Raw genomic sequence first — 25,904 nt, 5'->3', positions numbered from 1 at the left:
GAGGATGTGCTGGAGCTTTTGGAAAGCATCAAGTTCGTTAAGTCACTGGAACCAGATGAGAGGTACCCCAGGCTACTGTGGGAAGCAAGGGAGGAGATTGCTGAGCCTCTGGCGATGATCTTTGAATCATCAATGGGGACGGGAGAGGTTCCGGAGGATTGGAGGGTTGCGGATGTTGTTCCTTTATTTAAGAAGGGGAGTAGAGATAGCCCAGGAAATTATAGACCAGTGAGTCTTACTTTAGTGGTTGGTAAGTTGATGGAGAAGATCCTGAGAGATTGGATTTATAAACATTTGGAGAGGTATAATATGATTAGGAATAGTCAGCATGGCTTTGTCAAGGGCAGGTTGTGCCTTACGAGCCTGATTGAATTTTTTGAGGATGTGACTAAACATATCGATGAAGGAAGAGCAGTAGATGTAGTGTATATGGATTTCAGCAAGGCATTTGATAAGGTACCCCATGCGAAGCTTATTGAGAAAGTAAGGAGGCATGGGTTCCAAGGGGACATTGCTTTGTGGATCCAGAACTAGTTTGCCCACAGAAGGCAAAGAGTGGTTGTAGACAGGTCATATTCTGCATGGAGGTCAGTGACCAGTGGAGTGCTTCAGGGATCTATTCTGGGACTTACTCTTCGTGATTTTTATAAATGATCTGGATGAGGAAGTGGAGGGATGGGTTAGTAAGTTTGCTGATGACACAAAGGTTGGAGGTATTGTGGATAGTGTGGAGGGCTGTCAGAAGTTACAGTGGGACACTGATAGGATGCAACATTGGGTTGAGAAGTGGCAGATGGAGTTCAACCCAGATAAGTATGAAGTGGTTCATTTTGGTAGGTCAAATATGATGGCAAAATGTAGTATTAATGGTAAGACTCTTGGCATTGTGGAGGATCAGAGGGATCTTGGGGTCCGAGTCCACAGGATGCTCAAAGCAGCTGCGCAGGTTGACTCTGTGGTTAAGAAGGAGTACGGTGTATTGGCCTTCATCAATTGTGGAATTGAATTTAGGAGCTGAGAGGTAATGTTGCAGCTATCTCGGACCCTGGTCAGACCCCACTTGGAGTACTGTGCTCAGTTCTGGTCACCTCACTACAGGAAGGATGTGGAAGCCACAGGAAGGGTGCAGAGGAGATTTACAAGGATGTTGCCTGGATTGGGGAGCATGCCTTATGAGAATAGGTTGAATGAACTCGGCCTTTTCTCCCTGGAGTGACGGAGGATGAGAAGTGACCTGATAGTGGTGTCTAAGATGATGAGAGGCATTGATCGTGTGGATACAGAGGCTTTTTCCCAGGGCTGAAACGGTTGCCACAAGAGGACACAGGTTTAAGGTGTTAGGTTCCGAGGAGATGTCAAGGGTAAGTTTTTTTACTTAGAGAATGGTGAGTGCATGGAATGGGGCTGCCAGCAACGGTGGTGGTGGTGGTTACTAAAGGGTCTTTTAAGAGTCTTTTGGATAGGTACATGCAGCTTAGAAGAATAGAGGGCTATGGGTAAGCCCAGTAATTTCTAAGGTAGGGACATGTTCGGCACAACTTTGTGGGCTGAAAGGCCTGTATTATGCTGTAGGTTTCTATGTTTCTAACGTTGTACTCCATCTGCCAGACCCTTGCCAACTCACTTAGCCTATCTATACTGGACTGGTCAAAGAACACTGAGGCTGTCTACAAGAAGGGTCAGAGTTGTCTCTATTTCCTGAGGAGACTTAGGTCCTTTAACATCTGCCGGATGATGCTGAGGATGTTCTACAAGTCTGAGGTGGCCAGTGCTATCATGTTTGCTGTTGTGTGCTGAGGCAGCAGGCTGAGGGTGGCAGACACCAACAGAATCAACAAATTCATTCGTAAGGCCAGTGATGTTGTGGGGGTGGAACTGGACTCTCTGACGGTGGTGTCTGAAAAGAGGATGCTGTCCAAGTTGCATGTCATCTTGAACAATGACTCCCATCCACTCCATAATGTACTGGTTAGGCACAGGAGTACATTCAGCCACAGACTCATTCCACCGAGATGTAACACTGAGCATCATAGGAAGTCATTCCTGTCTGCAGCCATCAAACTTTACAACTCTTCCTTCGGAGTGTCAGACACCCTGAGCCAATAGGCTGGTCCTGGACTTTTTTCCACTTGCATAATTAACTTATTATTATTTAATTATTTATGGTTTTATATTGCTATATTCTTTGTTGGTGCGGCTGTAACGAAACCCAATTTTCCTCGGGATCAATAAAGTATGTCTGTCTGTATCTCTCTGTATCTTCTGCACAATTTGCTTTCCCACTCAATTTAGAATCAGGAGCAAACTTAGATACACTGCACTTGGTCCCCTCTTCCAGATCGTTAATGTATATTGTGAACAGTTGCGGGTCCAGCATCGACACCTGCGGCACACTGCTCACCACTGTTTGCCAACCAGAGTAACGCCCATGTATTCAGCTCTCTGCTTTCTATCAGCTAACAAATCCTCTATCCATGCTAATACATCACCCTCAATGCTATGTCTCCTTGCCTTGTCAAACGCCTTCTAGAAATCCAGGTAAATAGAAACATAGAAAACCTACAGCACAATACAGGCCCTTTGGCCCACGATGCTGTGCCGAACATGTACTTATTTTAGAAATTACCTAGGGTTACCTATAGCCCTCTATTTTTTCTAGCTCCATGTGCCTGTCCAGGAGTCTCTTAAAAGACTCTATCATCTTAAAACTACGCCCATCTGTTCCCCTCTATCCACTACGCTCATTATATCCTCAAAGAACTCTAGTAAGTTTGTCAAACAGGACCTGCCTTTACTGAATCCATGCTGCGTCTGTCTGACGGATCCATTTCTTTCCAGATGCCTCGCTATTTCTTGCTTAATGATAGCTTCAGGCATTTTCCCAGCTACAGATGTTAAACTAACTAGCCTACGGTTACCTGCCTTTTGCCTACATCCTTTTTTTGAACAGTGGTGTGACATTCACCATCTTCCAATCTGCCGAGACCTGCCCAGAATCCAGAGAATTTTGGTTAATCATCACCAAAACCTCTACTATAATTTTTGCCATTTCTATCAGTACCCTGGGATGCATTCCATCAGGACCAGGGGGACTTATCTATCTTCAGGCCCACAAGTTTGCTCAGCTCTACCTCTTTAGTGATTGCTATTGTATCGAGGTCCTCACCTCCTATCGCATCCACATCTTTCTTTGGCTTGTTGGATGTGTCCTACACTGTGAAGACCAACAGAAAATAGTCATTCAAAGCCTCAGCCATTTCCTCATTACCCAATATCAATTCCCCCTTTCTCCTCCTCCAAGGGACCTACATTCGCTTTAGCCACCCTTTTCCACTTTATATAATTATAAAAACTTTTACTATCTGTTTTTATATTTCATGCTAGTTTATTTTCATAATCTAGCTTCCCTTTCTTTATTGCTCACTTCGTGGTTCTTTGTTGTTTTTTTTAAAGTTTTTCCAATCTTCCAGTTTCCCATTACTCTTGGAGACTTTATACACACAAGCTTTTAGTTTGATGCCTTCCTTTATTTCCTTAGTTATCCAAGGCTTGCTCTCCCCACCCTTACTGTCCTGGCTTTTAACTGAAATATACTTCTGTTGATCACTGTGAAAAATCTATTTGAAAGCATTTTACTGTCCCTTAACCACCCCACCATGTGTTCCCAGTCTACACCAGCCAAATTCCTCATCCCATTGAAGCCTCCATTGTGTAAGGAGAATACACAGGTTTTCGTTTGAACTACTGCACCCTCCATTTGTATGGTAAACTCAATCATACTGTGATCACTCTTTCCAGGAGGAACCCTAACTACAAGAGCACTAATTTTACCTGTCTCTTTGTACAGGATCAGATCTAAGATAGCATGTTCCCTTGTAGGTTCAGTAACATGCTGTTCAAGAAAGTTTTCATGAATGTATTCTACGAAGTCCATCTCAAGACTGCCTTGACCAACCTGATTCACTCGATCTATGTGCAAGTTAAAGTCCCCCATGATAGCTGCTGTTCCATTGTTACATGCCTCAGATATTTCTCTGTTTATTGCCTGTGCCACTGTAATATTACTTGGTGGCCAATAGAAAACTCCCACTAGTGATTCTTTCCCTTTACTATTCCTAATCTCTACCCAGATGGATTCAACATTCTGCTCCATAGATCTTATATAGTCTCTCACTATCGTCCTGATCTCATCTGTAATTAACAGTGCCACCCCACCTCCCTTACCTTCCTGTCTATCCTTCTGTTTTACCTGATATTCTTGGATATTTGATTCCCAATCCTTTACACCCTGTAACCACATTTCTCTAATGGCCACTAAATCATACCCCTTTGTACTGATTTGTGCCAAAAGTTCACTGACCTATAGTTTTGAATACTATTAGCATTCAAAGTGCCCTTACACTCATTGTCCTTTTAAAATCTTGTAATCTTTTATTCTGTTGCATTTGACTGTTCTTCATTCCACTCTTACTTTTCTCCTTTTTATCTTTTACTTTATCCACACTTTTAAAAATTTTTATCAATACTTCTCCAATCTGTTGAACCCACCCCTCTACTACTTAGATTAAAGCCCCATCCACAGCCCTAGTTATTTGCTAGGATCTAGGATCCTGGTCCCATCATGGCTCAGGTTGAAACCGTCCGTTTGGTACAGCTCCCTCCTTCCCCAATACTGGTGCCAATTTCCCATGAATTCAAACCCACTTCTCTCACACTGATCCTTGAGCCACACATTTAACTCCCTAATCTTCTTGACCCTATGACAATTTGCACGTGGCTCAGGTAGTAATCCACAGATTACTACCTTTTTGGTTCCACTCTTTAATTTAGTCCTTAGCTGCTCAAATTCCCTCAGCAGAACCCAGGGACCAAGCAGGCAACGTAACCTTCAGGATGCTCTATCTTCACGATAGAGAACTCTGTTTACTCCCCTGACTACACTATCCCCAAGTACCACTACATTTTTGTTTTCTTCCTCCTTTTGAATAGCTCCCTGAACCAAGGTGCTAGTTAGGTTGCTCATCCTTCCTACAGCTCCCACTCTCATCCACACAGGGAGCAAGAATCTCAGACCGGTTGGACAAGCTCAGGGGTTGAGGCTCCTCCAGCACTGTCTCTTGGATCCCAGTACCCACCTCACTTGCAGTAACACCCTCTTATCCCTGACCACAGACCAAATTTGAAGCAGCTATTCTAATGGATGTGACTACCTCTCGAAACAGAGAATCCAGGTAACTCTCCCCCTCCCTGATGTGCCGCAGTGTTTGAAGCTCAGAATCCAGGTCATCAACTTTGAGTCTGAGTTTCTCGAGCAACCAACCTGCTGCAGATATGGTCACCAGAAACCACAATGGGGTCCACCAGCTCCCTCATCATGCAGCTACAGCACATCACCTGATCCTGCATCATCCCTACTTTACTTAATTAGCTGTAATTTAGTGACTTTTTATTCAATCCACTACAAAAGCCTTACCTGTTACTTACCTGTGTCTTCTCGCTGAAGCCTCTTGAGCCAAAGCCTCAAGTTCCCACTTGTACACTGGTCCACTCACACAATGGCTGCTCCGTTTTGACCCTGATTTACTTTTATTTGCTCCTGGTAATGAATCATGTATCAACTGGTCCACCACTAATGCGCCAAGGACAGCAAAACCCTCCTTTGTTAAACTCTTCTCCCTGACCTGTGTGAAGTGCTCTCTCTTTCTGGGTGAAAATAGGAATCTCCCTGCCTTCCCCACTCTCACAGCCAGTGCTCTTCGTGGGGGGTGAAAAAATGTTTCTTCAACTCCTTTAACTTCATGACCTAAACTCAAATCAAAACAGATCCTGTTGTGTTGGAGGGGAGTTTCCAAGTAACCAATCTCCCAAAGCCTTTAAATTTGGCAAATCTGTCATTAGCATGGACAGATACCAAAACTAGTGTGTATTCGGTGCGCCAGTGTTACAATATGGACGGGTGCCACAGATGGTGTGGAGACAGTAGGTGAGTGGACTTGCTCCTGTACTGTGTGACCATAAGGACATATGTTTCCGTGCCCCTCCACTCTAAGAAGAGTGGCTGTTCCTTCATACTATTCACAGAAAAACAGCACAAATCGACAGTTGATTGAAGGATGCTGGAAACTGGTTAGAATCAAAATAAAACACTTATTTTAAACCTGTAAAATTTATTTAAATGATTCACATTGCTATTTACATACAGTTGTGAAGAGGGCACTGAGCAAAAGCAACATGTGCACAGCGCAGAGGGTAGTTCAGCTAGAGATTGTCATTTCCTTGTAAAGAGTTCAAATTAATTATCTTACAAAAATACACAAAAAGATTGAGCTAAGGCACTGTTCTGGTCTGTGAACTGTCAGTGAGAGGTGATGACTGCCATAAGTACGTGTTACAGACCAGAAGATTCTCATTTCTATAAACTGCACCAACAACAAAACAGCTCAACAGCCAAGTGAGGGTACTCCTTTTGCAGTCGATATAGCTGAGAATGTCAAGTCACTGCAGCCTGAGGCTCCCTATCGGATTCAAAAAAAACAACTGAGAACAGGAAAATATTTAGTAAACCTAATAGCTGGAACAACTGCTGTGAAAAGATGCACCTTCCTATGGATGGCAGCAGCTAAATACGTTCTGAAGCTGAGGGTGAAAGCAGCATAGGGTTTAGAGTCACATCTATCAAAGGTGGGTATGACCTGCTAGGCTGCAGTGAAGAGGCTGTTCAAAGATAACTGCTCCTGATATGATGCCCTAACGTTTCTTATTTATACCTCATTAATACAATATGATGCTTGGAAGAGAAATCTCGGAACAGAAAGACCATCAGGAAATAATCTTCTGGCCAAATACTGTTTTGAATGTTAAACAAATTAATACTTAAGATGTATACAGAAATACTTAAATACATTACGCCAAAACATCTTACCTTAAAATAAGTGAAATATATGTAAATGCTAAGCTCCTAACAACAAATAAACAGAGTTTATGGCAGAAGCTATTTCATTAATGTACGTTAGTGCAGGCTTATTAAAAATAGAATATTCTAGAAGGATGAAACTGAAAAAAGGAGCCAATTAAATAATCCATTAATTCACAATTTCTATTTCAGTACAACATTAAACAGTGGAAATGTGATAACCTTCAACTAATTCTTTCATATTACTGCTCTCCACCATTTTTCACAATATTCCTTCAAAACGCATCTCCCAATTCAATGTTACTTTGTCCCACTCCCAATATAGCTCTCCCACAGTCGAGTCTATTTAAACATCTCGGTGTGGGAAGGTGCAGGTGTGGGGAGTGAATGTTATCTAGCTCCTACATCCTATCATAATTACCTACATTTCCAGTTGAATAATCACTGAGGTGAGTCAAGCCATTACACTTTAACCATTAAAAGTTAAAATGCATCACAGGTCTGACTTTGCACGTGAAACAGATTCACAACAGAAATGCAACACTTTTTCAGCTCCATCACTTTATGTGAACCACAGCTGGTTCATTACTGTCATGTTATTATTAATAACTTTAATGAACAGGATTAACTGCTCACAGAACGATAAGCACTATTCATTCTGCACAAACTTATTCCTGTGTGACGAGGGTGACAAACCAGAGCTAATTCAATATGAAAATAAAGGTAGATCCAAATAACTCGTTTGACAAGAGAGAGAGTTAGGAAAGGAATTTGACAGATTAACAAAAAAACAGGTTAGAAAAATCTACCAGAAGTTCAACAGAGTCAAGGAGCAAGCTCCTGAAATATGGAACGGTGTAAACCAGCATCCTACATGACAATTCACCTTGGTGACGGATTCATTAATTCTCCTGCGCAAACTGAGAAGTCCTCTATAAGCAGCTTCATGTAACAAGGCCTTCAGCACTCGGTAAAATACTGAATGTGTAAGTGCAATTCCAATCAAGACGTTCAGAGTTCTGGGAAAATAGAACAAATTTCTCATTACAAGACAGTCAGAGATACAGCACAGAAATACACCCTTCGGCCCAACGGGTCTGTACCATTAACCACCAATTTACACCAATCCTACATTAATGGCAGATTTTAATCTCCCCTTGCCCTCACCAGCTCCCTGAACATTCTACCACTCACTCCTACACTAGGATCAAGTTACAAAGGTCAAATTAACCTACTAATATGTCTTTGCGATGTGGGAGGAAACCAGAACATCCAGAGAAAGCCCACAGCCACAGGGAGAACATGCAAACCCTACACAGACTATGCCAGAGGTCAGAAATGAACCTAGGTCACTAGGCGCTGTGAGGTAGTCTCTCAGTTAGCTGCGCCACTGCCTAAAATGTACACAGTGCATAGCAGAGGCAGGCTATACAGCCATACAGTTTACAATGTGTTTCACGTGCCTCTCAAGACTGCAGTCACACTGATCTAAAGCATACACAGTATAATGAAGATGCTAAACAGCCATTCAGTTTACAGTGGGTTTTGTACACCTCTCAGACTGTAGTCACACTAACTAATCTAAAATATACAGAGTACAACACACAGAGGCAGGCTATACAGCTGTTCAGTTTACAACCACTTTTGACACTGGAACATTGGGATCTTTCTTGTGGAAGGTATGACCTCTACAAAGAGAAGGGTAATGCCTGAACCCGAAGGGGACCAATATCCTTGAAGGCAGGGTGATGGGAATTGGAGTGATAGGGCAGTTGGTATACAAATCAATGCTGCGTGTAGAGAAACTGTGAGGATGGACAGTCAGGTGATAGGGCAAAATTGCAGTCAGTGGGATGATATGAGATATAACTAGGGGGCAAAATAGAAAAGGGAGATGAGTGCAGGACTGACTGTTATACTGAAATGCACGCAGTATATGGAATATGGTAGATGACCTTGTAACACAGTAAAGAGATTGGCAGGTAAAACGTTGTAGGCATCACTGAGACATGGTTGAAAGATCACAGTTGGGAGCTTAACAGCCAAGGATACACACAGTATCAAAAGAACAGGCAGGCATGCAAAGGTGGTGGAGTGCCTCTGCTGGCAAAAATTGAAATCGAATCTTGATAAAGAAGTGGCATAAGATTGGAAGATGTAGAATCTTTGTGGGTAGAGTTACAGTGGCATGAAAAAGCTTGGGAAACCCTGGTCAAAATTCTGTTACTGTGAATAGCTAAGTGAGTAAAACATGACCTAATTTCCAAAAGCCATGAAGTTAAAGATGCCACATTTCTTTAATATTTTAAGCAAGATTACTTTTTGATTTCCATCTTTTAGTTTCAAAATAACAAAAAGGGAATAGAGCCTGAAACAAACATTTGGGCACCCTGCATGGTCAGTACTTAGTAACACTCCCTTTGGCAAGTATCACAGCTTGTAAATGCTTTCTGTAGCCAGCTAAGAGTCTTTCAATTCTTGTTTGGGGGATTTTCGCCCATTCTTAAAAGGCTTCTAGTTCTGTGAGATTCTTGGGCCATTTTGCATGCACTGCTCTTTTGAGGTCTGTCCACAGATTTTTGATTATGTTTAGGTCGGGGGTCTGTGAGGGTCAAGGTAAAACCTTCAGCTTGTGCCTCCTGAGGTTGCCCATTGAGGATTTTGAGGTGTGTTTAGGTTCATTATCCTGTTGTACAGGCCATCCTCTTTTCATTGTCAGCTTCTTTTTAACAGATGGTGTGATGTTTGCTTCCAGAATTTGCTGGTATTTAATTGAATTCATTCTTCCCTCTACCAGTGATATGTTCCCCGTGCTACTGGCTGCAACACAAGCCCAAAGCATGATCGATCCACCCCCTGTGCTTAACAGTTGGAGAGGTGTTCTTTTCATGAAATTCTGCACCCTTTTTTCTCCAAACATACCTTTGCTTTTTGCAGCCAAAATGTTCTATATTAACCTCATCAGCCCACAGGACTTGTTTCCAAAATGCATCTGGCTTGTTTAGATGTTCCTTTGCAAACTTCTGACACTGAATTTTGTAGTGAGGACGCAGGAAAGGTTTTCTTCTGATGACTGTTCCATGAAGGTCATATTTGAGCAGGTGTCGCTGCACAGTAGAACAGTGCACCACCACTCCAGAGTCTGCTAAGTCTTAACCATATAACAATTACAGCATGGAAACAGGCCATCTCTGCCCTTCTAGTCTGTGCCGAACGCTTACTCTCACCTAGTCCCACCGACCTGCACTCAGCCCATAACCCTCCATTCCTTTCCTGTCCTATTCATTTTTACTTTAAATGACAATATCAAACCTGCCTCTCTACCACTTCTACTGGAAGCTCGCTCCACACAGCTACCACTCTCTGAGTAAAGAGGTTCCCCCTTGTGTTTCCCCTAAACTTTTGCCCCCTAACTCTCAACTCATGTCCTCGTTTGAATCTCCCCTACTCTCAATGGAAAAAGCCTATCCACGTCAACTCTATCTATCCCCCTCATAATTTTAAATACCTCTATCAAGTCCCCCCTCAACCTTCTACACTCCAAAGAATAAAGACCTGAAAGTCTTTTGCAGTCAAACGGGGGTTTTGATTTGCCTTTCTAGTAATCCTAGGAGCAGTTCTGTCAGGAAGTTTTCTTGGTATTCCAGACCTCAATTTGACCTCCACCGTTCCTGTTAACTGCCATTTCTTAATTACATTACGAACGGAGGAAACGGCTACCTGAAAATGCTTTGCTATCTTTTTATAGCCTTCTCCTGCTTTGTGGGCATCATTTATTTTAATTTTCAGAGTACTAGGCAGCTGCTTAGAGGAGCACATGGCTGTTGATTGTTGGGACAGGGTTTGAGGAATCTGGGTATTTATAAAGCTTTGAAATTTGCATCACCTGGCCTTTCCTAATGATGACTGTGAACAAGCTATAGCTCTAACAAGCTAATTAAGATCTGAGACCTTAATTATCTGAGAGCTCAAATCTCTTGGGGTGCCCAAACTTTTGCATGGTGCTCCTTTCCTTTTTTTCCCCACTCTAAGATTGTACAAAACAAAAATAATACTTATCTTGCTTAAAATGTTGAAAAGAATGTTTCATCTTTAACTTCATGACTTTTGGAGATCAGTTCATTTTCTACTCACTTAACTATTCACAGTAACAAGAAATTTTGACCGGGGTGCCCAAACTTCTGCATACCACTGTATCCTTCCTCAAGTAAGGAGACCAGAACTGTATGCAGTACTCCAGGTTCAGCCTCACCAGCACCCTGTACAGTTGCAGTATAATCTTCCTGCTCTTAAATTCAATCCCTCTCGCTATGAAAGCCAACATCCCATTCGCCTTCTTGATAGCCTGCTGCACCTGCAAACCAACCTTTTCTGATTCATGGACAAGCACTCCCAAGTCCAACAGCAGCAGGCTGCAATTGTTTTTTAACTATTTAAATAGTAATCTGCGCTTTCATTCTTCCTTCCTCACATTTACCAACATTGCCAGATTTACCATCTGCCAGATACTTGCCCACTCACTTAACCTATCTATATCTCTCTGCAGACTCCCTGTATCTTCTGTACAATTTGCTTTTCCACTCAATTCAGTATCATCAGCAAACTTAGATACACTACACTCAGCCCTCCCTTCCAGATAGTTAATGTATATCGTGAGCAGTTCGGGGCCCAGTATCAACCCCTGCGGCACACTGCTCACCACTGATTGCCAACCAGAGTATAAACCATATAACAATTACAGCACAGAAACAGGCCATCTCGGCCCTTCTAGTCCGTGCCGACGCTTACACTCACCTAGTCCCACTGGCCCGCACTCAGCCCAAAACCCTCCATTCCTTTCCTGTCCATACACCTATCCAATTTTTCTTTAAATGACAATACCGAACCTGCCTCTACCACTTCTACTGGAAGCTCATTCCACACAGCTACCACTCTCCGAGTAAAGTAATTCCCCCTAGTGTTACCCTTAAACTTTTGACCCCTAACTCTCAAATCATGTCCACTTGTTTGAATCTCCCCTACTCTCAATGGAAAAAGCCTATCCACGTCAACTCCATCTATCCCCATCATTATTTTAAATAACTCTATCAAAGTCCCCCCTCAACCTTCTATGCTCCAAAGAACAAAGACCTAACTTGTTCAGCCTTTCCCTGTAACTTAGGTGCTGAAACCCAGGTAACATTCTAGTAAATCTTCTCTGTACTCTCTGTATTTTGTTCATATCTTTCCTATAATTCGGTGACCAGAACTGTACTCAATACTCCAAATTCGGCCTTACCAATGCCTTGTACAATTTTAACATTACATCCCAACTCCTATACTCAATGCTCTGATTTATAAAGGCCAGCATATCAAAAGCTTTCTTCACCACCCTATCCACATGAGATTCCACCTTCAGGGAACTATGCACCATTATTCCTGGATCACTCTGTTCTACTGCATTCTTCAATTCCCTACCATTTACCATATATGTTCATTTGGATTATTCCTACCAAAATATAGCACCTCACACTTCTCAGCATTAAACTCCATCTGCCATCTTTCAGCCCACTTTTCTAACTGGCCTAAATCTGTCTGCAAGCTTTGAAAACCTACTTCATTATCCACAACGCCACCTACCTTAGTATCATCTGCATACTTACTAATCCAATTTACCACCCCATCATCCAGATCTCCTGCTGTAATTTGTAATCCACATCCCGGATGCTCTTTGGAGGCCTGTATACAACTGTCATCAGGGTCCTTTTACCCCTGCCCTTTCTTAACTCAACCCACAAAGACTCTACGCCTACTGATCCTATGTCGTCCCTTTTGAATGATTTAATATTTTTTCTTATACACAGGGCCACACCACCCCCTCTGTCTCCTAACCTATCTTTCAGATACACTGTATATTCACAATGGCAGCCATCCTTTTACTTTTATAAAGTAAAAGATAAAAAAGGAGAAAAGTAAGAGTGGAGTGAAGAAAAGTCAAATGCAAAAGAGTAAAAGATTACAAGATTTTAACATGACAATGAGTGTAAGGGCACTTTGAATGCTAGTAGTATTCAAAACTAGGTCAGTGAACTTTTGGCACAAGTCAGTACAAAGGGGTATGATTTAGTGGCCATTGCAGGGTGTAAAAGATTGGGAATCCAATATACAAGGATATCAGGTGACACAGGTTTCCCCCGCTATTCTGGTTCCGGAGGATTGGTGTATTGCTCATGTGATTCCAATGTTTAAAAAGGGTTCTAAGAGTAAACCTAGCAATTATAAGCCTGTAAGTTTGATGTCAGTGGTGGGTAAATTAATAGAAAGCATTCTTAGAGATGGTATATACAATTATCTGGATAGACAGGGCCTGATTAGGACCAACCAACATGGATTTATACGTGGAAGGTCATGTTTGACAAATCTTATTGAATTTTTTGAAAAGGTTATGAGGAAAGTTGACGAGGATAAAGCAGTGGATGTTGTCTATATGGGCATCAGTAAGGTCTTTGACAAGGTTCCACACGGAAGGTTAGTTAGGAAGGTTCAATCTTTAGGTGTTAATATTGAAGTAGTAAAATGGATTCAACAGTGGCTGGATGGGAGATGCCAGAGAGTAGTGGTGGATAACTGTTTGTCAGGTTGGAGGCCTGTGACTAGTGGTGTGCCTCAGGGATCTGTACTGGGTCCAATGTTGTTTGTCATATACATTAATGAGCTGGATGATGGGGTGGTAAATTTGATTAGTAAGTATGCAGATGATACTAAGGTAGGTGGCATTGTGGATAATGCAGTGGTTTTCAAAGCTTGCAGAGAGATTTAGGCCAGTTAGAAGAGTGGGCTGAACGATGGCAGATGGAGTTTAATGCTGATAAGTGTGAGGTGCTACATTTTGGTAGGACTAATCAAACTACTTAAGAACTTTTTAAAAAAGCTATTATTAATGCTTTTTGAGAGAGTGATTTAGATGCATATCATATTTTTACTGAGTTAATTATTGTATGTAATTAGTTTTGCTACAACAAGTGTATGGGACATTGGAAAAAATGTTGAATTTCCCCATGGGGATGAATAAAGTATCTATCTATCTATGGTAAACGGTAGGACATTGAGGAATGCAGTAGAACAGAGTGATCTAAGATTAATGGTGCATCGTTCCCTGAAGGTGGAATCTCATGTGGATAGGGTGGTGAAGAAAGCTTTTGGTATGTTGGCCTTTATAAAACAGAGCATTGAGTACAGGAGTTGGGATGTAATGTTAAAATTGTACAAGGCATTGGTGAGGCCAAATATGGAGTATTGTGTACAGTTCTGGTCACCAAATTATAGGAAAGATGTCAGCAAAATAGAGAGAGTACAGAGAAGATTTACTAGAATGTTACCTGGGTTTCGGCATTTAAGTTACAGAGAAAGGTCGAACAAGTTAGGTTTTTATTCTTTGGAGTGTAGAAGGTTGAGGGGGGACTTGATAGAGGTATTTATAATTATGAGGGGGATAGAGAGAGTTGACGAGGATAGGCTTTTTCCATTGAAAGTAGGGGAGATTCAAACAAGAGGACATGAGTTGAGAGTTAGGGGGCAACAGTTTAGGGGTAACACGAGAGAGAACTTCTTTACTCAGAGGGTGGTAACTGTGGAACGAGCTTCCAGTAGAAGTGGTAGAGGCAGGTTCGATGTTGTCATTTAAAAGGAATGGAGGGTAATGGGCTGAGTGCAGGTCAAGTCAAGTCAAGTCATTAAGTCACTTTTATTGTAATTTCGACCATAACTGCTGGTACAGTACATAATAAAAATGAGACAACGTTTTTCAGGACCATGGTGTTACATGACACAGTACAAAAACTAGACTGAACTATGTAAAAAAAAACAACAGAGAAAGCTACACTAGACTACAGACCTACACTGGACTACATAAAGTGCACAAAAACAGTGCAGGCATTACAATAAATAATAAACAGGACAATAGGGCAAGGTGTCAGTCCAGGCTTTGGGTATTGAGGAGTCTGATAGCTTGGGGGAAGAAACTGTTACATAGTCTGGCCGTGAGAGCCCGAATGCTTCGGAGCCTTTTCCCAGACGGCAGGAGGGAGAAGAGATTGTATGAGGAGTGCATGGGGTCCTTCATAATGCTGTTTCCTTTGCGGATGCAGCGAGTAGTGTAAATGTCTGTGACGGCGGGAAGAGAGACCCCGATGACCTTCTCAGCTGATCTCACTATCCGCTGCAGGGTCTTGCGATCCGAGATGGTGCAATTTCCGAACCAGGCAGTGATGCAGCTGCTCAGGATGCTCTCAATACACCCCTGTAGAATGGGATGGGAGGTGGGAGATGGACTTCCCTCAGCCCTCGCAGAAAGTAGAGACGCTGCTGGGCTTTCTTTGCTATGGAACTGGTGTTGAGGAACCAGGTGAGATTCTCTGTCAGGTGAACACCAAGAAATTTGGTGCTTTTTACGATCTCTACCGAGGAGCCGTCGATGTTCAGCGGGGAGTGGTCGCTCCGTGCCCTCCTGAAGTCAACAACCATCTCTTTTGTTTTGTTCGCATTCAGAGACAGGTTGTTGGCTCTGCACAAGTCCATTAGCCACTGCACCTCCTCTCTGTAAGCTGACTCGTCGTTCTTGCTGATGAGACCCACCATGGTCGTGTCATCGGCAAACTTGATGATATGGTTCGAGCTGTGTGTTGCAGCACAGTCATGGGTCAGCAGAGGACTGAGCACGCTGCCCTGGGGAGCCCCCTTGCTCAGTGTGATGGTGTTGGAGATGCTGCTCCCGATCCGGACTGACTGAGGTCTCCCAGTCAGGAAGTCTAGGATCCAGTTGCAAGCTTAAGAAGGAGGGCGGTTTGGCTTTGCCAAACTTGAGATTTTACTATTGGGCAGTTAATATACGATATTTAATATTTTGGACACAAGAATTGACTATAGCTGCTTGCCCACAATGCGTAAATTTGGAATGTAAATCTGTACAAGACTTTTCATTGTTTTCAATTTTAGGATTTTCACTTCCTTTTTCTTTATCTAAATTGAATAAACAAATAACTAATCCTATAGTCAAATATACATTGCGAATTTGGTTTCAATTTTGTAAATTTTTTGGTTTGAATAAGTTCATTTTATCAAGCCCTATAATACCTAACCTTTTTTTCGGACCTCTTTTATGGATCAAGCTTTTCTTTTATGGAAAACAAAAGGTATAACATGTTTTCGTGATTTGTTTTTGGATGATAGCTTTATGTCCTTTGAACAGCTATCTAATAAATATAATTTACCTAAAACTCATTTTTTTAGATATTTGCAAGTTAGAAAATTTTTGTATAATGAGTTACAGTCTTTTCCGAAACTATGTCCATTGGACATTACGGAAAGATATTTAGCTCTGAATCCTTGTCAAAAGGGTTTAGTAGCTGTCATTTATAATATGATCATGAAAATACAGCCAGAAGTATCTGAAAAAATTAAGAAGGAATGGGAAAAAGAACTTCATTGTCTTATATCCACTGAGCAGTGGGAGAAAATTTTACTATTAGTCAATTCGTCTTCTACTTGTGCTAAACATGCCCTAATACAATTTAAGGTTGTACATAGAGCTCATATGTCTAAGGACAAACTTGCTCGATTTTATTCTTATGTTAATCCAACCTGTGACAGATGTCATTCTGATGTTGCTTCATTGACCCATATGTTTTGGTCTTGCCCTTGTTTGCAAAATTATTGGAAAGATATTTTCAGTATTATTTCAATAGTTCTGAATATCAATTTCCAACCGCATCCTATTACTGCAATTTTCGGTTTACCAATGGTGGATAATAGTCGTTTATCCTCCTCATCTCGACGAATGATTGCATTTGTTACATTAATGGCTAGAAGATCTATTTTATTGAATTGGAAAGAAATTAATCCTCCAACTATATTTCAGTGGTTTTCTCAAACTATCTCTTGTTTGAGCTTAGAAAAAATTAGAAGTGTTGTTTTTGATCCTTCAGTTAAATTTGAAGAAACTTGGACACCATTTATTCAACATTTTCATATGAGTTAAATTGTCTTTTCCTAAACCTCACTTTTATTATCCTTAATTATTTGGATGGAGGTTCGGAGTTATTGGCACTACTGTATATATCTGACATTATGCAATGGCCCATGTTGGTTAGTGTTTTTTTTTCTTCTCTTTTTTTTGTTTTTTTTTTTCCTTTTTATTTCTTTTGTTCATAAATACTATGAGTCTGGGAGGTTATATATATTGATTATTATATATTTGAATGTCTACTTAAACTATTAACTATGTACTCTCAAACTCTTTGTATTCATGTTTCATTTATGTTTGCTTAAAAATTAATAAAAAGATTTAAAAAGAAAGAAAAGGAAGAAAGGATCCAGTTGCAGAGGGAGGTGTTCAGGCCCAGTAGGCTCAGCTTTCCAATCAGTTTCTCAGGGATGATTGTGTTGAATGCTGAACTGAAGTCTATGAACAGCATTCGAACGTATGTGTCTTTTTTGTCCAGGTGGGTTAGGGCCAGATGGAGGGTGGTGGCAATGGAGTCATCTGTTGAGTGGTTGGGATAGTACGCAAACTACAGGGGGGGGTCCAGTGAGGGGGGGTCAGCAGGGTCTCGATATGCCTCATGATGAGCCTCTTGAAACACTTCATGATGATGGATGTAAGTGCAACAGGATGGTAGTCATTTAGGCAGGACACTGAAGACTTCTTCGGCACGGGGACGATGGTGGCGGCCTTGAAGCACGTTGGAACGGTGGTGCTGCTCAGGGTGATGTTGAAGATGTTAGTGAGAACATCTGCTAGCTGGTCTGCACATCCTCTCAGCACTCTACCAGGGATGTTGTCTGGTCCAGCAGCCTTCCGTGGGTTGACCCTGCACAGGGTTCTTTTCACGTCGGCCACTGTGAGACACAGCACCTGTTCATTTGTAGGAGGGGTGGACTTCCTCGCCGCCACGTTATTTTCCTCCTCAAAATCAGTGTAGAAGCTATTCAGCGCATCTGGGAGGGAGGCATCACCTGCACAGTCAGGTGATGTGGTCCTGTAATTGGTGATGTCCTGGATGCCCTTCCACATGCGCCTCGTGTTGCTGCTGTCCTGGAAGTGGCTGTGGATTAGCTGGGCGTGTGCACGTTTTGCCCCTCTGATGGCTCGGGACAGTTTGGCCCTTGCTGTTGTTAGAGCTGCCTTGTCACCTGCTCTGAAGGCGGAGTCACGGGACCTCAGCAGCGCCTGCACCTCTGCGGTCATCCATGGCTTCTGGTTAGTGCGTATAGTGATGGTCTTGGACAGAGTAACATCATCAATGCACTTGCTGATGTAGCTGGTCACTGATGCTGTGTACTCCTCTAAGTTGGTAGAGTCGCCATTGATTGCAGCCTCCTTGAACATGTGCCAGTCAGTGTGCTCAAAGCAGACTTGAAGAGCAGAGATGGCTCCTGCTGGCCAGGTTTTCACCTGCTTCTGAACTGGTCTGGAGCGCCTGACGAGCGGTCTGTATGCTGGGATTAGCATAACAGAGATGTGGTCTGAGTATCCGAGGTGGGGGCGGGGCTCTGCCCGGTACGTGTCGGGGATGTTTGTGTAAACCAGGTCCAACACGTTCTCCCCCCTCGTTGCAAAGTCCATATACTGATGGAATTTGGGGAGCACTGACTTAAGGTTTGCGTGGTTAAGATCACCGGCGACAATATACAGACCATCAGGGTGTGCGTTCTGCAGTTCGCTAATAGCCCCATACAGTTCACAGAGCGCCTCCTTAGCAGTAGCGCTGGGGGGGAATGTAGACACCGAATATAAGGACAGAGGTGAATTCCCGTGGCAAATAAAATGGTCTGTATCTAATAGCCAGAATCTCCACTAGCGATGAGCAGTGTCTGGAAACCAGTACAGAGTTCTTACACCATTCCGTGTTGATGTAGACACACAAGCCACCACCGCAAGTCTTACTGGAGAGAGCTGCATCTCTGTCCACACGAGAAAAGGCTAGCCCATCTAGCTGAATGGCAGCGTCTGAAATCCCATCATTGAGCCATGTCTCTGTGAAGACATACGTGGAGCAAACTCTGTACTCCCACCGAGTATTACGTTGGAGTCGGATGTAGTCCATTTTATTGTCCAGGGAGCGGACATTGGAGAGCAGAATGGACGGGAGAGCTGGTGGGACTAGGTGAGAGTAAGGGACTAGAAGGGCTGAGATGGCCTGATTCCGTGCTGTAATTGTTATATGATTATAGTGGAAGTTTGAGAAATCGATGTTCATGCCATCAGGTTGGAGGCTAACCAGACGGAATATAATGTGTTACTTCCTGGTGGGGGGATGGATGTGTATAGGGACTGGACATCCACAGAGAAAATAAGATGCTTGGGCCCAGGGAACTTGAAATCACTGAACAGATCAACAGCATGTGAAGTGTCATGGATGAAGGTAGGAAGGGAACGAACTGGGGGGGGGGGGGGGAATAAAACTGAGTTGAGGTATGCAGATATGAGTTGTGGAGCAGGAACAAAGTCAGATGTATTAGTATTACAGAGGAGTAAAGGGAATTACAGAGGCATGTGAGAGGAGCTAGCCCATAGGTCGGCAACCCACGGCTCCGGAGCCGCATGCGGCTCTTTCATCTGTGCTGCGGCTCCCTGTGGCTTTGGAAAATAAATGATGAGTATTTAATTAAAATGTATTTTATGTTAGTTTGTTAGTTTTTGAAATGTAATTCTAAATTTGAAGATTATGGTGATCTTGTACAATCTAAATAAAACGTGTTTTTTGTCGCTATTAATATACGTCACCACTGCCAATGCCTGACACCCGCCAGTGCGCGATTTCTTTAATTTTTCGATCCAAGGTAGGCTAACTATGGAGAATTCTAAAAAAAGAAAAGTGACTGAAGAAAACAGAACGTTTAATGATACGTGGGCAGATTCATTTGCTTTCACTGCTGACGAAACTGGTTTACCGGTATGCTTAATATGCAATGAGAAACTAGCAAACAACAAAAAGTCAAATGTCGCAAGACATTTCCAGAATAAACACGCAGCCTTTGCTAGTCATATCCGGATGGAGATGAGAGAAAAAAAGCCGTTTCGGAACTGATGCGGAAGGTTGATCTGAACAAAAATAATTTCAAGAAGTGGATGAAGTCTGGAAAATCAACTAAATATGCTAGTTTTTTTGCCGCTCAGGAAATAGTCAGGCACGGGAAGCAGTTTACAGATGGTGAATATATAAAAGAATCTTTCATTAAGGTTTCAGAACATCTATTCACGGACTTTAAAATGCAATTTTAAGTGAAATTGTGCAGAAAATCAGGGATATGCCCCTCTCTGCAAAGACTGTCAAAGACAGAACCATAAAAATGGCAGAAGACATCACAAGACAGCAAATTAAAGACATCAATTCAGCTGTGGCCTACTCGATTGCCTGTGACGAGTCTAAAGACAAAGGTGATATTGAACAAATAGCGCTGTTCTGTCGGTATGTAAACTCTGCCGGGCCACAGGAAGAAATGATTGAGTTGATACCTCTAAAAGGCCAAACATGGGGGGAGGACATCTGTGAGGCTGTCTTGAATTGTTTAAGAGCCAAAGGAATAAAGACCACCCACCTGGTGTCAGTAGCTACTGATGGGGCACCAAGTATGACAGGAGCGCACAAGGGTTTGTGGCTTTACTGCAGAAGTCGCTGGACAGAAAGCTGCTGACTTGCACCAAGAGGCACTGTGCGCTCAAACATTTCCTCTGGAATGCACAGAAGTAATGGATGTTGTCATTCAGATTGTCAATAAAATAATGGCAAAAAGTTTAAATCACCGTCAATTCCGTTTGTTACTGGATGAGCTGGAAAGCGCATATTCTGATCTCCTGCTGCACAACAAAGTCCGGTGGCTGTCCAGAGGGGAGGTGCTGAAACGCTTTGTCGCATGTCTGGAAGAAGTGAAAACTTTCCTGGGCAGCAAAGGGCTCACCTTTCCTGAGCTGGAACAGCCAGAGTGGCTGGAAAAGCTACACTTCATGGTAGACATGACAGCGCACCTGAACACGCTGAACACAGCTCTTCAGGGGAAAGGATGCATAGCCCTGCACATGTTGGAGGATGTTTTGGCATTCGAGCGCAAGTTGACAGTGCTTGCCAGAGATTTACAGAAAGGCACATTGTCTCACTTCCCCAATTTGAGAGAGTTCAAACAAGCTCACGACATGATAAATTCGGAGTATTTAAATTCTGCAATCATCGCAATGCAAACATCGTTTGGGAAACGCTTCTGTGAGTTCAGAGAGGAAAAAAACACATTATCCTTCCCGGTCACTCCCCGAAGCGTCGATCCATCCCTACTGAATACGACTGCATTGGCAGGTGTGAGTCAACCTGATCTTGAGATGGAACTGGCCGACATAGCCGACAAAGACATATGGGTGTCCAAGTTTAGACGCTTGACAGCAGACCTTGAAGATGTTGCCTGTCAGAAGGCCATCCTTGCTCAGAATCACAAATGGAGTGATATTGAAAACCTCCCCAAACCGGACAAACTTGTGTCCGAAACATGGAATGCTATCCCCGACATTTATGTAAACATTAAAAAGTATGCACTTGGAGTCCTGTCGATCTTTGGATCCACATATGTATGTGAGCAGGTGTTCTCCAACATGAACTTTATTAAAAACAAACATCGTGCACGCCTCACAGATGACAGCTTGCGATCCTGTGTAAAGATGAAGGTGACGTCATACAACCCTGATGTGCAGACGCTGTGCGCTGAGGTCCAGGAGCAGAAATCCCATTAACCAAGTATGATAAATATTTTAATTGCCTATTATTTTACGTATATTCATATTTTTTCATTGTTCAGTGAAATAGTCCTTTTATTTTTCAGGTTGACAGCTGGCTGACGTTATTTTTCGTTTGCTGCTGGCGGACAATTAAAGTTCGGCATTTTTCATAAATACAAGAAGGACTCAAATAGACATTGAGTATTTTACTTAAATGTAACCTTCAACCCAACGTCTTTTTTTCAGAGTTCAAAATGTTTTTGTTGCATGCAGAAATGTAATTTCGTTTTCTCTGCAGGAGTTCATCGATTTCATAAATGCAACACATTATAGTTTGTTTATACATAGCATAAAGGCAAAAAAAAAAGTTGTATGCAGTGTTATTTCATTTTAAATGTCAAACGGGTTTTGTGGCTCCCACTGTTTTCTTTTCTGTGGGAAACGGGTCCAAATGGCTCTTTCAGTGGTAAAGGTTGCCGACCCCTGAGCTAGCCTAAGTTGATTGAAAGGGATGATGGCAGAACAGCAATGGCTGGAGTTTTTCTGGGGCAGTTTGGAAGGTGCAGGATAGATACATCCCAAAGATGAAGAAGTATTCTAAAAGGAGAATGAGCAGCTGGAGTGACAAGGAAATTCAAAGTCAGCATAAAAGCAAAAGAGGACGTATAATATAGCAAAAAAATCAGCGGTGGAAGTTTGAGGATTGGGAAGTTTTTAAAAACCAACAGAAAGCAACAAGAAAAATGAAGCATTAAAGTAAGCTAGCCAAAAATATCAAAGACACCAAAGGTATTTTCAGGTATATAAAAGATAAAATATAAGCCAGAGTGGATATTGACTGCTGGAAAATGACACTAGTGAGGTAGTAAAGGAGGACAAAGAAATGGCAGATGAATTTTATTAAGTATTTTGTGTCAGACTTCACTGTGGAAGAGAATAGCAGAATGCCAGAAATTCAAGAGTCTCAGGGGCAGAACTGAGTGTAGTTGCTATCACTAAGTAGAAGGTGTTTGGGAAACTGAAAGGTCTGAAGGTCAATGTCACTTGGACCAGATGGTCTAAAAGAGGTAGCTGAGAAAATTGTGGGAAGACATTAATAATGACCTTTTAAGAATCAATAGATTCTGGAGGACTGTAAAATTGCAAATATCATTCTACTCTTTAAGAAAGGATGGAGGCAGAAGAAAGGAAAGTACAAGCCAGTTAGCCTAACTTCAGTGTTTGGGAAGATGATGGAGTTCATTACTAAGGATGAGGTTTTGGGGTACTTGGAGGTGCATGACAGATTAGGTCAAAGTCAGCATGGTTTCCTCAAAGGGACATGTTGCCTGACAAATCTGTTGGAATTCTTTGAGGAAATTACTACTGAGGGGGATGACCCATCTGGGCAAGGCAGCAGCAGCCAGACCAATAGCACTGTGGTCAGCTCTGAGCCTCAGAAGGGCAGGGTGAAGTCAGGTGGAGCAATGATCACAGGGGACTCAAAAGTTAGGGGGACAGATAGGAGATTCTGCGGCAGCAAAAGAGATGCCAAGATACTGTATGCCTCTCGGATGCCAGGGTCCAGGATGTCTCTGAGCAGTTGCAGAATATTCTTGTAGGGAAAAGTCTGTATCCAGAGGTCGTGGTGCGTATTGGTACCAATGACATATGCAGGAGAGGGGTAGCGGTCCTCTGCAGTAACTTCAGGGATTTAGGAAGGAGACTTAAGAGCAGGATCTCCAAGATGGTAATCTCCAGATTACTCCCAATGCCATGAGCTAGTGAGGGTCAGAACAAGAAGATAGTGCAGATGAATGTGTGGCTGAGAAGATGGTGCAGGGGGAAGGGCTTCAAGTTCTTGGATCATTGGAACCTTTTCTGGGGAAGGGATGACTTGTACAAGTGGGATGGGTTGCACCTGAACTAGAGGGGAACAATATTGTGGGAGGGAGGTTTGCTAATGCTGCTGGAGGGGGTTTAAACTAGATTTGCATGGAGGTGGGAACCAAAGTGATGAAGCATAGGATGGGGCAGTTGGTGCACAATTAGTAACAGCTTGTGGGCAGTTTATGAGGAAGGACAGGCAGATGATAGAACAAAGATGCACTCAGCCAGATGATTTGAAATGTGTCTATTTTAATGCAAGGAGTATCATAAACAAGGCGGATCAAAAGCATGGATCAATATGTGGAACTATGATGTTGTGGCCATTACAGAGACTTAGATGACTGAGGGCAGGAAAGGCTGCTGAGTATGCCAGGCTTTATATGTTTCAAAAAGGACAGGGAGGGAGGCACAAGAGGTGGGGGAGCAGCACTGCTAATCAGGGATAGTATCATGGCTGCAAAAAAGGAATAAGTCATGAAGGGATTGTCTACTGAGTCGCTGTGGATGGAAGTCAGAAACAGGAAGGGAGAAATAACTTTTTTTTAATAGACCTCTTTATAGTAACAGAGACATTGAGGAACAGATAGGCAGGCAGATTCTGGAACGGTGCAATAATAATAAGGTTGTCATGATGGGTGATTTTAACTTTTCCAATGTCAACTGGCATCTCTTTAGAGCAAGTGGTTTAGATGGGGTGGAATTCATTAGGTGTGTTTAGAAAGGTTTCCTAAACAATATGTAGATAAGCCAACAAAAAGAGAAGCTGTATTTGATCTGGTATTGGGAAATGAATCTGGTCAGGTGTCAGATCTCTCGGTGGAAGAGTGTTTTGGAGGTAGTGACCACAACTCTATCTCCTTTATCATAGTGCTGGAGAAGGTTAGGAGTAAACAATTTGGGAAAAAATTTAATTGGGGTAGGGGGGAAAAATGATGCTATGAGGCAGAAACTTGGGAAAATAAATTGGGAGCAGATGTTCTCAGGAAAGGCACGGCAGAAATATGGCAGATGTTCAGGGAACATTTACACGGAGTTCTGCATAGGTATGTTCCACTGAGGCAGGGAAGGTGGCAGGGTAAAAGAACCATGGTGTACAAAGGATGTAGAAAATCTAGTTAAGCAGAAAAGAAAGCTTATGAAAGGATCAAGAAGCTAGGTACATTTAGTGCTCTAGAAAATTACAAGGGTGCCAGGAAGAATTATGGAAGCTGGTAGGAGCCATGAGAAGGCCTTGGTGAGCAGGATTAAGGAAAACCTCAAGGAGTTCTACAAGTAATTGAGGTGCAAGAGGATGAACCATGTGAGTATAGGACCAATCAGGAACAAGAGTGGAAACGTGTGCATGGAGCTGGAAGAGGTAGCAGAGGTACTTAATGAATACTTTGCTTCAATATTTACCAGTGAAAAGGACCTTGGCAATTGTAGGGATGACTTACAGCGGACCCGAAACACTTGAGTGTACAGACATTAAGAAAGAGGATGTGCTGGAGCATTTGAAAGGTACTAAGTTAGATAAATTGTCAGGACTAGATGAGATATACCCAGGGCTACTGTGGAAAGTGAGGGTGGGGGAGATTGCTGAGCCTCTGGAGATTATCTTGGCATCATTAATAAGGATGGGAGAAGTACCAGAGGATTGGAGGGATGCAACTGTTAGCAAGACAGGGAGTAGAGATAACCCAGGAAATAATAGACCAGTGATCCTTACTTCAGTGGTGGGCAAGCTGTTGGAGCAGATCCTGTGAGGAAGGATTTATGAACATTTGGACAGACATAATCTGATTAGGGGTAATCAGCATGGCTATGTCAAGGGCAGGTTATGTCTTACGAACCGGACTGAATTCTTTGAGGATGTAACAAAACACATTGATGAAGGCAGAGCAGTGGATGCAGTGTATATGGATTTCAGTAAGGCACCTGATAAGGTTCCCCATACGAAGATATGTCAGAAAGCCATGAGGCACGGGATCCAAGGAGACCTTGCTTTGTGAATCCAGAATTGGCTTGCCCACAGAAGGCAAAGGGTGGTTGTAGATGGTTTGTATTCCACGTGAAGGTAAGTAACTAGTGGTGTTCCACAGGGATCTGTTCTGGGACCCCTCCTCTTTGTGATTTTTATAAATGACCTGGATGAGGAAGTAGAAGGGTGAGTAAGTTTGCTGATGACACAAAAGTTGGGGGTGTTATAGATAGTCTTGAGGGTTGTCAGGGGTTATAGCGCGACATTGATAGGATGCAGGGCTGGCTGAGGTGGCAGATAGAGTTCAACCCAGTTAAGCGTGAAGTGGTTCATTTCGGTCGGTCGAATTTGAAGACAGAATATAATATTTGTGGTAAGCAGTGTGGAGGATCCATGTACATAGGACACTCAAAGTTGCTGCG

At 42.6% G+C, this 25,904-nt stretch overlaps 2 protein-coding genes across 2 annotated transcripts in view; one reads left to right on the top strand and one right to left on the bottom strand.

The window, feature by feature from the left end:
- Positions 1–6,147: 6,147 nt before the first annotated feature.
- LOC140734138 (uncharacterized) overlaps positions 6,148–25,904 on the bottom strand; it is a 111,999-nt gene continuing 92,242 nt past the window's right edge. The window contains exon 11 of the mRNA XM_073057718.1: positions 6,148–7,932. Within this exon, the coding sequence (XP_072913819.1) occupies positions 7,925–7,932 (8 nt within the window). The 3' untranslated portion in view covers positions 6,148–7,924. The remainder of the gene's footprint in view (positions 7,933–25,904) is intronic.
- On the top strand, positions 20,395–21,978 carry LOC140734042 (general transcription factor II-I repeat domain-containing protein 2A-like). The gene is made up of 2 exons (XM_073057622.1): positions 20,395–21,672; positions 21,758–21,978. Exon 1 carries the CDS (start codon positions 20,643–20,645, stop codon positions 21,666–21,668), a length of 1,026 nt encoding a protein of 341 aa, XP_072913723.1. The 5' UTR covers positions 20,395–20,642; the 3' UTR covers positions 21,669–21,672; positions 21,758–21,978.

This window comes from Hemitrygon akajei, chromosome 10 (assembly GCF_048418815.1).
Source record: "Hemitrygon akajei chromosome 10, sHemAka1.3, whole genome shotgun sequence".
Taxonomy (NCBI): Eukaryota; Metazoa; Chordata; class Chondrichthyes; order Myliobatiformes; family Dasyatidae; genus Hemitrygon; species Hemitrygon akajei.
This window is presented reverse-complemented; position numbering and strand designations above follow the sequence as displayed.